General features: G+C 37.5%; 1 protein-coding gene across 1 annotated transcript in view; it reads right to left on the bottom strand.

Annotated features, from left to right (window-relative positions):
• Positions 1-15,741, bottom strand: part of LOC139733202 (proton-coupled folate transporter-like) — a 37,324-nt gene that overhangs the window by 7,019 nt on the left and 14,564 nt on the right. Inside the window, exons 2-5 of the mRNA XM_071644039.1 lie at positions 12,412-12,477; positions 11,804-11,977; positions 11,228-11,311; positions 7,134-7,293 (exon numbers count right to left, since the gene is read on the bottom strand). Of these exons, the coding sequence (XP_071500140.1) occupies positions 7,134-7,293; positions 11,228-11,311; positions 11,804-11,977; positions 12,412-12,477 (484 nt within the window). The remainder of the gene's footprint in view (positions 1-7,133; positions 7,294-11,227; positions 11,312-11,803; positions 11,978-12,411; positions 12,478-15,741) is intronic.

Below are 15,741 nucleotides of genomic sequence, written 5' to 3'. Positions count from 1 at the left end.
GAGAGAGTGAGGAAACAGGATCCTCAAATAATTGTGCTGATAAAGCTTGCGGACAAATAAGGTGTCTCTATCCCCCTCATCTTGTCCTTAAAACACACTATCCAAGCATTTTCTCCATGGTGGGAGTAACTCTGCACACAAACATATAGCATTTCCTTTTTGCTTAATTGTACTTCTGATAAGCTCACACATTAATTCTACAAATACCTGTAAATATGGAGTGTTAAAAGCTTTCATGACAATGAATTCCATCAGATATGTGACTGCATTGGTGCAACAATTGCCCGCTGGTTTTGACTAATATCTATTTTTTCCCAACACATTTATTCTTCAGTCGGGAAAATTCAGAAGTCATTACAAATACGCATTAATCTTTGCTTACAACAGTGATGATGCTGGAAGTTTCATGTCTGACAAGTAAGATGCAATTTTGGGGTTTGGGGAACTAGTCATCATGACTTTAAAGTCTCAACACATTGGCTACAGGATCTAAGTAAGTTGAGGTCAATGGGTAAATCAAATCAAAATACCAAGTTATATGACAGATGCTATGATGTAATCAACAAACATTTTTCCATGTTTTGCTCCTATCAATCAACGGGTTGTATGTCAATCACTGCATTTTTGATTCATGCTATGATTAGATCCACAGCGACCTACCCTTGCACTATTCTCCATCTTCACGAACCTTGATGAACTCTTCATAGTGACCTCATGACCTTCCATCTGTTGGGGGTAAGGTCATGACCTTGTGACCCCCCTGAGGTGACCAAAATAAGTGAAATGGGGGGGGGGGGGGGGGGCTCATTGTCGGGCAGAATCTAGTCAATCTACCACCAGCACGACACACCGTGTTGCACAGCGGAAGGAAAAGTCGGGAAGATAAGATTTTGATCAGCACACGCGACCTTTAGTGATGAACTATGACTCTGCACGCAACATTGGTCAATCGTTACCACGTGTGTGCATGTAACAGTGACGACAACAACTTTGATTCTCTGCAGTTTGGCATTCCTAAACTCTTAAAGAAATGGGGGGAAAATAAGAAGGAAGCCTTAATTCTCCTACCCAACTACATACCATCACATTTCGGGAATATTTGGGTTGTAATGAAGACTGATGTATGAGGCAGCCATCACAGCCTATGGGAATTTTTTTTTTTAATCCAATTTCTGCCATACATTCCTGCAACTGTTGGAGCGCATTTCAAAACTACCCTATAAACTTACATAAACTTTCCGTGGGATATAAATTACCAATGATGTGAATCTAAAGGGAATTCACAAAGACTCTGGAGGTCCTAGAATTATCAGTCACACAAACATGACTGCATGATATGGCTAGGCATACCAGTAAACCATTTCTTGATAAAACATTGCATATAATTCCTTCCTCATAATAAACACACACATAGACACACACACTATGTTTTCCATGTCTTCAATCATTTATACAAAAACAGTTCTGAGTATTCTCTATGATTTTATTTTCTAAAGTCCAAGAACAGTAGCAATTACAGAGTTTAGTTTGTACAACAAAGGATTCATATTATTATTATTTTTTTATTATCATTATTATTATTATCACCATTATTATTATTATTATTATCATCATTATTATTATTATTATTATCACCATTATTATTATTATTATTATTATTATTATTATTATTATTATTATTATTATTATTATTATTATTATTATTATTATTTATTCATTTGGCCATACAATTGCGATTACTACAGTACAATGTCATGTAACGTACATGCAAGGGTATACATGTAAAAAATGTAGATGGAGTGACAAATGGGCCATGGCTCACAAAAGTAAATAAGGCCACCATCACAACCATTCACTAGCAAATTTCCTCTAAGTACTTAAGAGACAAGAGGCGTATCTCAGTATGACATTGAAATACTTTAACAAAAAACTAAAGAAAATAAACTTTTCAAAGTTTAAACATATAATGATTAATATCAGATATATTCTTCCTATATAGCTGTTCTGAACACTGTTTATTTCTCTGTAAAACTCAACTTACAAAACTCAACTTTTTTTTTACTGTAAAATAACATACTTTCTCACAGCTCAAACTTGTTTAGAATTTGAGTGTCTCAATGCTCTATGATCAGTCACAAATATTTGTTTAGTCTGTGTTTTGTTATGATTGTAACATATTTGTTATATCCATAGTCATGCTAGACTTTCTTGAATAATTATGAAATTCTTGATCAATATGAAATACAACATCCGTTTACATTAAACAAGATACTTAGCCGCAAATGACTGTACAAGGGACTTTTAAGCCTCTGTTCATCCTGTCTGTCATTAATGTCAGTCCATTTTGATCACTGACACAAGAATTTGCTTCTGTAAAGCACTGTCTACAGTGCTTCCTAAAACCTATATCTATGACTTTCTGTATAAACACACACACACACACACACACACCAAAAAATCAAGTCTGCAATCAGTAAATGAATAAGAAGAATAGACAGAGATAGAAAAAAAAAACTTAAGATATGTCTATGAAGCTCATCAGACATGAATTACACTCCATATTTTGAAAAGGTGAAGATCTGCATTTCATATATCTCCTGTTCACATGCACATCTCTGGTTTACGTGATTCATTGCTTTCAAACTCAACAGAAGAAGAAAACAAATCATTATTCTCCCTCCCCCATGTCACACTAACAAAACAATCACTACAAACTTAGGACTGCAATAGAAACACTCAATAGCCACTTTTTGGTATGCTTGATGTTGGATAGAGGTACAATTTTTTGAAAAAAAAAAAAGATGAAGAAAAAAAAAAGGCAGCCATGAAGGACCACACAGTTGGAAGGCATCTGCCCCACAAACACTTTCAGTAGTGGATGCTGACACCACGACTTCCGTAGCAATATTTTAGTTGATACAAACAAGGGGGAGGGACTGGGGTACAACAACGGGGACGGTAGTTTGCCATTCAGAGATTCGGACCAGGCCACTGAGGGGGTAGCCCCAAACAGTTCCTGTCATCAGTGTGGGTGTCATTTCAGCAAACAGGGGGTGAAGGAAGAGGTAGGAAAGTGACTACAAGGTCCAACATGTTTTCGCCCTCTCCTTCCCCTCCCTCTCCACCTTTCCTTCTTTGATGAACTCAATTTGCTGAGGTGAGGTAGAGAACCAGAGGAGGAAAACTTTCAACAAATAAAACAATCCTGAAATGTGGTCCCTCACCGGTGGGTCAACTTCGCAAAATAGGTATTAATCTATCCCTTCCGACAAAAGAAATAGTAGGAGGGGAGAAATTAGAGGAGGTGTGAATAGATGGGGGTGTACCGAGAGCTTGGGGGGGGGGGGGGGGATTGTTAACGGAGGTTAGAAGTGGGGGCGGGTGGAGTCACTTGTTCAAATGCTTCCCTTCACCCATTGAGTTCAGCACCCCGGTAGTGGTGTTGCCTTTATGGGTCTTGGAAGGAATTCCACTCGGTCAGAGGCATTATGAATACTGAACCTGCCACTGCTTTAAAAGGCAAGCATTCAAGCCAACAAATGGGGAGTTGACATAGTGTACTCTGGACTCTATTGTAACACTTGGCTGATAGCCCTTGGCAAGTTTTATATTCTGTTTGGGCAATCTTATTTTCAAGAGATGAAAATGTGCAGTTTGGAAAAGAGTGAAATATAGACAAGATGAAAGACAGTTAAGGCACAAATCGTGAAGCTAAAATTCTAAAAAGAGAGAGAAAGAGAGAGAGAGAGAGAGAATAAATGTGTTAGGGCAAGGGAGAGATTTAAAAAAAAAGACTTAAGGCGGAGAAAATTTTAGGTGTCTGTAATTCTTCTTCCATGCCATGGCACCAGCGACTATCAATCATGAATGGCAACTTGTTCACGCAAAAATTTGCGCAATTTTCATGGGGCAATAATTTGCCAGGGTTTTGTAAACAGTGTCAGGTTGGCTGGCATGCACAAGTAAGTGTGGACACAGGCTAAATATTTTGACAGAGGGCTTGTTGCTTATAAAAGGAATAATAAATATAATATAGGGTGATGAGGTATTCGGACATTTATGGCTACTTAACTTTGGAAGGGGGGCAGGACAGCGAATATCTTGTAACGCCTGTGGTAATAGATTCTCAATAAACACCCATCATTTGGAAAGTTGCACTATGGAGTAGCGGCGCCACCGACAGTCCGGAGGCCAACAGTATCAATGATTGACTCATCAATTGTCAGTGTGATTCTGAACAGCTCAGTGGCAGCATGCAAGCAACCTTCCCATCATGTATGACAGTGCAAGGACATCCCAACACAAAATCTTATATTCGATGGCAATTTGATAAAACAGACTATGCTTAAACACACTCTTTTTTTAGATATTTTTTTTTTCAAATACAACACTAAAAAGAAGCACAAACTATGTTTGTGTTTTGAAGTAGTATTGTAGTTTTTGTACTTTGTGTGACTTGATGTTAATATTCTATTGTCGAATGCTTCTATTTTGAATGAAATGTTATCAGAGATTTGGGAATTGGCAGCTTAGGCTTTTCTATATCCTTCATATTGTCAGAGTAGAAATATATCAATACTGCAAATTTACTTTAAATGTCAGCATTTTCATGTGGACAACATGGACATCACTGCAGTTGTTTTTGATTAAATAGCAACCTGCATAGAAGGATAACTGTTTTATCATATCAAAATAATCTCTGTGTAGCTGACACTGACTCTTGCTTTTGTCTTTTCATAACTGTCAACACAAGACTACATAGAGCAACCTCTGAAACTACAGTTGCCTGCTTCCTTGCAGATATCTCAACTGGGAATATTTCTCCGGTCAAAATCGTGAAAACCTGTGAAATAACAGCCATCCATCTACTCCACACAGTAATTTTTTCACGACATCCTATGCGATGCTTCGATTTCTGAAACTCTCTCACAAACACAGGAAAAATGACTGGTTTTAAGATCCCTTAAACTGTTGGTAACTTAATACTATATTACAGTAATTAAAGCTAGCATAATGTCACAGGCATTCCGGTGCTTGTTTGTTACAGCTGCCTCGCATTCTAGTGTATTTTCAAATAGATATTTGAACACAATAAAAAGGAAAATGCAATGAATATTGGAACGTATAGAGTAGGCACTATAGATACAAATATTTTCTCACATTTCAAGATATAAAAATAAGAGACGACTTCGGTAAATATCTGGTAGATTATTACATGATGACACATTCAAATCTTCACCCCCATCGTTTTGAAATGATGACTTCCTTCTCAAAGAAATCTGTCCAAAAAGACATGGACCCAAAATGTAACAATCTACAAGTTGGTTTACTTTAGATATGAAACACGAAAGATACAGCACCTTTCATGTATTTTGTATAATCATTTCATTTTTTAATTTTCACACATGCATGTCTGTAGAGAATTATCTCCAGGTGCGAGACATATAGATTTCATCACTGAACCTAGCTGGAAGTATTAGCCCCCAGTCCCTTGCAATAGACAACACCACTCCCGAATCCCCTGGAATACCACGTACTCCTGAGAATAAACACCAGAACAGTGACCTGTGCCTGATGAGAGCGAAGTGCACATCCTGCGAAAACAGCACAGGGTGCCAAGAGAAGTCCTACAGGTACTGAACTGCATTCCAAGGTGTGGTAGTATTGTAGCCCCTTTGCAAAGGATAGTGTGGAAGTATGGGTAGACAGTAGTTCAGAAGAACCACTGGTACTTCTCAAACACTGGAAAGTATATTTCAATATAACTCTCTATATTAGACATAAATACACATATAGTCAGTGGGAGGGAAAGACGGATAAAAAAATAAAAAAAATGATATCTGCACACTCATACATCATACAAAACTATATCTGGTTACTGTCAGTGGACAAAATTACATGCAAGTTGATAAACAACATTTTGCCATGCTATCTACATTCAGCCATCCATAAGTCCCTCTATCTATCCATCCATCCATCCATCCATTCATCTGTCTATGTGACTGTATACCTGTCTATCTCTGCTCAAAACATCTATTTCTCCTGTTTTTCAATAACATATGTCTATCTATTATTCTATAATCATGCCTTTTTATATGTCTCTTCTCTCCCTCTCTCTCTATTCTCCCAGTTCTTTCTCTATTTTCTCTCCTTCTGTAAAGTGCATATTGAATAAACTATGATTACATGTCTAGTCAACAAATAGTCTCCCTCGCACAATAAGCAATAGTCGTGATGGAAATATGTGAAGGAAAAATTCCATCATTTGCTTGCTCGCTCACTAACTCAATAGCATTTCACAAACATCTGTAGCTACTATCATTCCACTACTCTGAAACACATAATATTGCAAATTGTTGTAACCTTCTTATCTGGTGATGACACCACACAGATTTTTTTTTTTTTTTTTTAACTTTCAAAATTTGTAACTTTAGATGGGATTATCTGATTTTCCTCAGACTTTGCTGAAGAGTTCTTCTACTTTGTTTCTTTTTTTTTCTTTTTTTGCATTTTCTGAATTCACATTTATTTATATTTATATTATATATATTTATATTTATATTTGGGGTAAACAGAATACCAAAGATGTCACAATCTTTTGTCATAGCTTGTATTAGAACCAGGTGCATGCACATACACTCAGGCCAGGTGAGGTTGTTTAGAACCAGTTTCCATGGTGATGAATGGCTATGACATCACACTTTGGTATTCTATTCCCCTTTAAAGGGATCGTATAGTTTTGGTTGAGACCTAATTTCAGGTTTCTACCATTATTTAGTGAGATTATGAGAAACATCTTATGAAATATGAAAGGGCATGTAATTCTATGAGGAATTCATCGTTTATTTGATGAAAATTGGTTTTGAAATGGCGGAGATATCCAAAAAAGAGCGATTCTAATAAAGTGTGGGACCCACACTTTATTATGATCGCTTTGTTTTACTTTGTTTTTGGATGTTTCAGTCATTCCAAACCCGATTTTCATCAAATAATCTTTGAATTCCTCTTAAAATGGTATGCTCTGTACTATATCATAAGTGTTTTCTTGGTATCTTGCAAAAATTAAAAGCCCAATTCTCATCTCCACCAATACTGTACCATCCCTTTAAGTTATAAAATGTCGGAAGACTTACATCAGCAAGCAGGCTGGTATAAGAAGGATGGTTCCCATCAGGATGAAGACAAATCCTCCACCAACGATGTGGAGGGTGGCTGGATACAGGGCGTTGAAGACGATGGTTGCTACCACACCGGTCACTGTCTCCAGGGCTGCCGTCAGGGCAAATAAGCTGCCTGATAGTGTAGCAGTCAGTGACAAGTATAAATGATAAAAAACAGGAGAACAGAATTTTTTTTTTTTTAGTGCATTGAAATAATACAACATGATGTAAATATTCTCCCTTATCAATTACTGTATACGCTGTTATTTTCACGTACAGATATTTTCGCGAATGAGGAGGTCATGGACATTTTCGCCAGATGTTGTTTTTGCGAATTGATGCCGATCCTAACGTAAATGCACTATTCCCCAAGCGCATGGAGACATATTCGCGTGTTGTTGAATTCGCGATCCAACTGTGATTCACGAAATTCGCAAAAATTAAACCCTCATGAAAATAACAGCTTATATAGTAATTCAACTGTTCAGAAATGCATGTTCGTTCGTTTGTTTGATTTTTCACAGAATTATGTCAAAAGATAATACAGATGCAATATATATGAAGATGCAAATTCACTGAAATGATTAAAACAATTGAAATGCATGTTCGATTGTTGTTTTTTCACAGAATTATCAAAAGATAATACAGATGCGATACATGAAGTTGCAATTCATTGAAATGATTTTCAAAAAACAACTAGAAATGTCGCTACAGCGACTGGTTATACCCCCGCCAAACAACATTTCATAAGCTTTGGTCAAAACAACATTTCATAAGCTTTGGTCAAAAAACTGAGGAAGTAGTTAAATCCGCAAGATCTTTCCTTGATCTTCTGCCATTAATATGCCGTTACCATGGCAACGTACTTTCGGGTACTGTCGAAAAATGCGTCTTGCACATCTACAACCAAAGGCACACATCTGTACCAAGTTTCATGGAAATTGGGCAAAAACTGAGGAAGTAGTTTGCAACACAAAATTTTCCATCATTTTGGCTCATAATATGTGAGCTGTTACCATGGCAACATACTTTTTGTCACTGTCAAGAAATGTGTCATGCTGACCTATATCCTAAGACAAACATTCAATATGAATTCCATGAGAATTGGAAGAACACTGATGAAGCAGTTTTGCCATGAAGCATTTTGCCCTATATTTTATCAATAACATGCCGTTACCATGGCAACGCACTTTTTGCCACTGCGGAAATATGTGTCTTGCACATTAACATATTCAGATGAACATCTGTACCTAATTTCATAAAAATTGATCAAAAACTGTGGGAGGAGTTCGCGACGCAAGATTTGTACCCATTTTTGCCCATAATATGCCGTTACCATGGCAACATACTTTTGGGTACTGTCAAAAAATACGTCTTGCACATCTACAACCCAAGGCACACATCTGTGCCAAGTTTTGTGGGAATCGGTTGAAAACTGAGGAAGTAGTTCGCGACGCAAGATTTGCAACGGACCGACCGCCCGACCGACCGCCCGACCGCCCAACCGTCCGCTGATTCCTATATAGGGTAAGGGCACCAGTATTCGGTCAGCCCCCGGTATTCGGTCACCTATTACTAGTCACCAGCCAGTAAGTTCAACTGTCACAACACACGCAAATCACACTAATTCACATACTTGCACACTCATTCACAACAGGAAACTCCCTTAGCCCCCTCTAAAAATCCATCCAAAATCCCAAATTTTACCGTCAAAAGTGCAGAATCGGCGCAACTTTCCAAAAGCGCGCGCGGATAAGGCCCAGTCTTAAGAATACGGGTCGCCGAAAGAGCGCTAAAAATCGAGAAATAGGCCGTTCTCTCGCGGGATTTTTTGTTTATCGCAAGCTTGGAGTGTGATGGTATCCTCAAAAACGCAAAGCAAAAACAAAATTTCCGTACGTGCCGATACAGTGTCTCAATACACAAGGGTTGAATGCAAGTGCCGAGTCCCCAGTATTCGGTCACCAACGGGCGCCGCAACGTCGCCGATGCAATTTTGCGCCAACAAGGTAGCGCGCGCGCGCGTTTTTCAGCTGCCTTGAACACGCATTGACTTTGAACGCGCATATCGCGTGACCGAATACTGGAGCCGGTGACCGTATACTGGGGAATTTTCAAGGTGATATATTTTGCGATTTTGCGAAATTCTGTGTGATATTTAACAAAATAAAAATTGAGATTAAAGAAATTTGATATATTTCACATACATTGCTGTAGATATGATGTATGTATGTATTATTTTAGTTTGAAAAATATTGCAAAAAAGCTTAAGTGACCGAATACTGGGGATGTTACCCTACCCCCTTCAAACTTCGTTTGGCGGGGGTATAATTAAAATGCATAAGAACTGATACCTCCATGTTCCATTTTTGCCTCTTTAAGAGATTTATAAGCTTCTATGTGCCCTACTACTCTGTAATGTCCCAAGCTTAACGTCTGGATGCCATCAAATTGGCACACAAGTCACAAAACCACTGATCCCCACCAATACCTGCTGACGATAAACACAACCGATTTCTGTAAATTTTCTTTCAAGTCAAACCCATTACCAAATAAAAACAAAAGCAAACAATGTCGTGTTCTGTCGGTGATATAATCACTCACAGCGATTTGGATCCAGCGGCAATATTTCATTGTCCTCACAGACACATTAAACAGAATTCTGTTCTATTAAACCCCAAATGTTTGCTATGACTGTCATGGCATTGGCAATACTCTCCTGTTTCATTTCTAGTCTTTACCCAAAAAAGAGAAATAGGATTCCTCATTCCTTGAAACTAAACACGCCCGCTCATACTGGGGGTTGAAAACACTGAAACTCAAAATAAACGCCGATCACTTAACTACCGCGGGGGTTTACAAGCTCTCGAATCATGAATTGAGAAGAACGCGAAACACGCACGGAGAATTGCGCAGACGTGATCTATGGGCCTCATGAAGAGGCCTCTTTCTACCAAACACGTCCTACACATTGCTAGATATATCACCTAAAACACTTCATACTGTCACTGGCATATCTCAATGTTGCATGCCACGCACATACATACATAAATATATGCACACAAGAAACAGGGACTGTATAAAAAAGGCAGCTGAACCCAGAGAGAAGTATACAAGAAAGAAGAAAGATTTTGGGGACACTTACATGAATATACAAGCTATAAGCTATACAGGGATGATATTGAGGTTTTTGGAAAAAATCGGAAATCAAAATTTTCAGGTGATTTTGATACATGAAAATAGCAAAATGTGTTACAGACTGAGAAAAAACAATCTAAAATCAGATCAAAATCTACAGAATATCATGCCTGGCTATATAAGCTATACATGAATTATAAGAATAAGTACTGAATATTCCATCCAATATAATACTGATATATTATCAACTGATTTCTAATCTATCCCAAAAATCATAAAAAGTCACATTACCAATTTTAATGTGTCATAACTCCAGTGCAGCCACAAAAATGGCTGTCCTTGAGTAATGCAATAGGAATAGAGAGAAAAGCTAAGAATGAAGAGCTTACAGAAGGCACAAAACTCTCTGAAATTTAAGATAGCGTAATGCATTAAAAATTGTGATTTCAGGAACAACAGAAAACACTTTGTCGATGATGAAATGTGAAAGTGGGTCATGGTCTAGCAGTGGAAATGTGCTGATTATAGAAACTATCAATCTATCTACTTTGATGGGAGAGTATGGAACACTGATGTTTTGCTCTCATAATTTTTAGCATGTATGAACCACGATGGATTTCAACTGGAAGGTAGAATACTGGAGATCTTACAAAACATCATGGCTCATTCAGTACGTCATACTTGACGATTTCAGTCCTTTTAAAATGATTGTTTCACTCTTACTACAAAGTATCCTATTTTGCTGCATTTTGTCAAAAACTTGGCCTAATACTCACCTGTTGGTAAAAACTTCTAGTTCTTTGAAACATGAGGTCTTTGATTTGATTTGATATGATTTGATTTGATTTGATTTGATTTGATTCGATTCTGCTAGGGTAGAGGCCCATTTCTGGGTGAAACATGAGCGTGCTGGAGAGAGGGCTGCTTACCCTGTTCGGCTGGGGAAACAATCTTGGACATCATGGCCCTCGTTGTAGCAGCAGGAAGACCAGATGGAGCCAGCAAAAAGGTCACTGAAACGAAAACAAAAAAAAATCTCACACGAACAATTATTTGCACAGACAGCTGTCAAACAAAAATAAAGAATGTTTCTGTTTTCCTTTTTTCTAACTCACATTTCACTTAAAGAAAATATAGCATATATGACACAATAAAGCATGAATATCAATATCTTATAGGGGGGCTACATAATTACAGTTAGAAAGTATATAAAAGATATAAAAGTGGTCACAGAAAAAGGAAAGCGAGTCTATATGAAACTTTTAATTCTTCTCAAAACATTTCATGTCCAGAATGACTTTATGAGTGAAGTTATTAACCCCTTGTGTGCTCTGAGTGTCAACTGACATAAAAAACCTGTAGTGTTGTACACACTGTCCAAAATCCCTTTCACAGAAATGGTTAAACATAAAGACAGACAAAAGCTTCAAAAAATTATTTTCTCTTTTCATCTTAGAACAGACTTGGTGGGAGTGAGGGACAAGAAATGGGCAAGCTAATCTTACCAATGAAGACTTGCCAAAGGGTGCGAGCGAGACCAAAGACAACGTAGCCGCTCATGCGGAAACAGAGCGCCCCTACGGCGATGAAGCAGTCGGGAACACTAAGCCAATGGAGACATGGCATAAGTGTGAAGAGTGTTAGGGTTTGGAGTCCACTCTTGGTTCCAGAGTAGTACGCTGCCACAGGGTAAAAGAAGACGAGAAGGGCCGTGAAATCATTTTGATTATCACCACAGGTAGAACAATAATTATATCTGCATAGATCACATTTACATAGGTCATTGCTTGTTTACACTAATGACAGTTCACATGATCTGTACAGGAACCAGGATACTGATACACTACATAACTCACAGTACTCAATAAAATGATCATAATGTTATCCAGAGTGATTCTATATCTATATTCATGTTCAAAAATTTAGAGCAGAAATGTCAGCCCCGAAACCATGAACCAAGTTCAAATATCCCACAGTCCAGCAGCACTTGAAGTGATTGTTAAAGTTTTCTATTTGACAAGCTCTGATGAAGGATGGTAAAATGGTGGGTGGGAGGGGGTTAAGAAGGGATACAGACTATCCCCCCATTCTCCCTTTAATCTTGTAAACTCACATATTTGTGACGAAGTAAAGTTCAGCGGCTCTTTCTTCAGGTAGAGAACCGTGGTGTCATTTTCACCTGCACAGGAGAGATACAGAAGCGAGAGAGAAGTTTCATGGCAGAGGCAGAGTGTTACGTGCCAACGATGAAAGTCTCCGGGTCATCAAAACCAGGTGGAAACAAAAAACAACAACAACAAAAGAAAACAATGACAGACTTGGCTCCCGAGTGTGTCAGATGGTAGTAGTACCTCTATCAATGACTTCAACCCTTGGGGCCGGCAGGGTGAAAGCCCTGCCCCACATCTGTACATGGATCACTAGAATCGTGGAGGTTGCTTACTGAACTGACCAAGAGGCATATTGATGTGTTCTCGCAAATTCTTGAAGTTCAGTTTAATTTAAAGTCATACATTGATAGACAGTGCAACAACAGTATTAAAAAAGTGGCTGCATCAGAAAAAGAGAATAACATACAATAATCACAGTTATAATTCCAGTATAATTTGCTACTACTATGCCATATCCTGCATATACTGATATCTGGCATTTTGAAACACTGTGTACAAATCACAGATTAATCAGTCTATAGGTATATGGTATCAAAACCAACAGCTAAATTTTGATTGTTTAAAAACTATAAATCTCTACTGAAGTGTGCATCACAGCGAGGTAACATCATTGGGCAAAAGGATATGATTGAAACAAAGGAATGTATCTGGAGCAGTGTAATATCTTTCTTAGAGCATCAAAAGTTGATATCACCATCTGTAGGCATGTGGGGGAACCAAAATGAGATTTTTTTTTACTTGACTGATGGGAACACCTACTACCTTTTCCTCTAAAAAATGCAATAAAATAGCAGCCTTTTTTTTTCCTTCAAAAATGTCTTTATAAAATACTTAAAAGTTGTGACATTTCAGCACAAACGGATTGAGATGAGAAATGCTAGTGATTTAAGTTACATGACTCAGATGTCATCTCCTAGGCTCCTTTTTGACAAGAAGATCACCTTACATGATTAACTCCCATTTAAACAATTAGCAACTTTTTTTAATTTTTATCCACTTTCACTGAAGGACTTGCTGATCTGTTTGTTTGTTTTGTCCCACTCCAGCAAATCAAACATGAACTCATCCTTAATTGTACTTTCCCTTCATTGCACTAAATCAAAGGTACAGTAACTACTGAAATCATATATTCTATTAAAACAAGTGAAAGAGTTAGCTGGCACAATGTGGCCTGAGGTTAATTATTCTTGTATTCCAATTGAAATTCTAACATTTGCTTTCTGAAATACAAGGGGCTCCGCCAAGTCATAGCTTCAAATGTGTGTTTAATTTAGGATGTTTCTATAATAATTATTGATGAAAGGGGGACAATTGAAAGTTCAATTGGGGGCAGGGCAGTGAGAAATTTTTTTCTAATTCTAACTTATAGTACAAATGATTAAAGTCAGTGGTTACTGACTTACAACAGTTCGTATCAGCTGTCTAATGTTTTTCAACGCAGCTGACAAACTATGCAATCACCAACTCATCATCATGAGGTCCCGTTGACTGGGATACCTCCATCTTCTCACATGATCACTACATTTTGCAAGGAGTACATGACCTTTCATTTACAGTTCAAACTTCATAGGTCCTCACCACTGACCTTACTGTGAGAATTGACATGAAATGATGGCGTTTCATTTTGAACATGAGTTGGAAGAACTCGATGATAGGCGTGGCATGTATAACTACACTAACTCTTTACAGCCAATTCTAAAGGCATCATATACCATCTGCAGATAAAACAAAAATCCAGCTTCTAGTGCTTCAAAGTAGACTAGTTATAAAATGTGAGTTAGGGATAGAAACAACTAATGTAAAAATTTGAATCAGTATAATTGATGCTAAGTACAAATTTGTATTGGTAAATGGGCAAAATGTGAGCAATAGTTATATTAAAAATGATTCTTGACTAAACCGTCTACAGTTATGGATTAGTGAGAAAAATAGTGATATCTCCTTATATCGTAGGCTTTATTGCTAAACTTTTACTAGTACAGTTGAACCTCTCTTATCTGGCCTCCCTTTATCCGGATCTCTCTATTATACGGACGCAATCTCGCCGTGATTTTTTTTTTTAATAATTACGGGAGGAAAGGGGGATTCCCAACTCCTTGAGATCTCCTACACAAACACAATGAATTACATATACTCTCTACTTGATACATTTCTTAATAATTATTTAGGTAAATCATCCCAAGAATTTATAAAAGAAAATGATTTCATTCTTGCAAACACGAACCTCTATTTTGGGGTCTGTTACTGAGTGTAACAATGAAAAGGTTGCAGTATACACATTACTACATGTGGTACTACATTGGGCTACATCAGTACGTGTGTATGTATATGTACATGTATAAAACATTGAGTCTCCCGTATCCGGCCAAATCCCTTATCCGGATGAGCCCCGGTCCCGACTTGTCCGGATACGAGAGGTTCAACTGTACATGGTAGGATTTTTTATGATACAAATGACCTACAAATATGCATCAAATGTGATATCTTAAACATTTTTCTTTAATCACTGCTCCCTATGGTAAACTGTACCTTTAAACCTTTTCTGCATAATTTGTGCTCACCCATATATAGTAAATAACATTATTGATGGAGTTCCAAAGTAGTTGCTATGGCTCTAAATGAGCACATAACAAGGTAAATTCTAGTGAGCTTTGACCTTTGATGTTTAACCATGAAATATAATGCAAGTAAAAACTGTTATCTCCTTATATCGTTCTCAGCAAATATCACGAGACATTCCTACACCTGCGTGAGGTTATCTATAGGCAGTTTCATTGTCTTTGATCCTGATTTGTTGTTAGTTGACATACAAGTTTTTATAATACATTTTTTTTAAAATCAATGTATCCTTTTAAAAACCATTTCCAGTATGAAAGTTACATGTTGTATATAACCATTTTCAACTTACTAAACTTGATTTAAGTACAACATTCTATTATGATTTGATGCAGTACCCAGGTAAGCAAATTCGCAAATTAGGAGATGTCTTATCTCCCCCCCCCCCCCCAAAAAAAAAAAAAAAAAGTTACAAAAGAATCCACAAGATACTTGCAATTCAGTGGCAAAGTAGACAAATATCTTAATGACAATTTTATTCGTAGGGAATGCCATCCTGAAGAAAATATCATAGAAATAGTTGGCTATCAACTGGCAGCTACAGTGTTACATCACCTCTGAAAGATGGCAGAAGAGAGCAAATACCCTGTGTGTCTAATCAGCAACATTTGACATTACAATGTATATCATCAAATGAGTTTGGTTCTCATCATGGC

The sequence above is a fragment of the Diadema antillarum genome, unplaced genomic scaffold, assembly GCF_040938485.1.
Source record: "Diadema antillarum isolate AM-2024a unplaced genomic scaffold, OU_Dant_1.0 seq00000463_RagTag, whole genome shotgun sequence".
NCBI lineage: Eukaryota > Metazoa > Echinodermata > Echinoidea > Diadematoida > Diadematidae > Diadema > Diadema antillarum.
The sequence above is the reverse complement of the archived record's forward strand: the minus strand, read 5'-3'. Positions and strand labels throughout refer to the sequence as shown.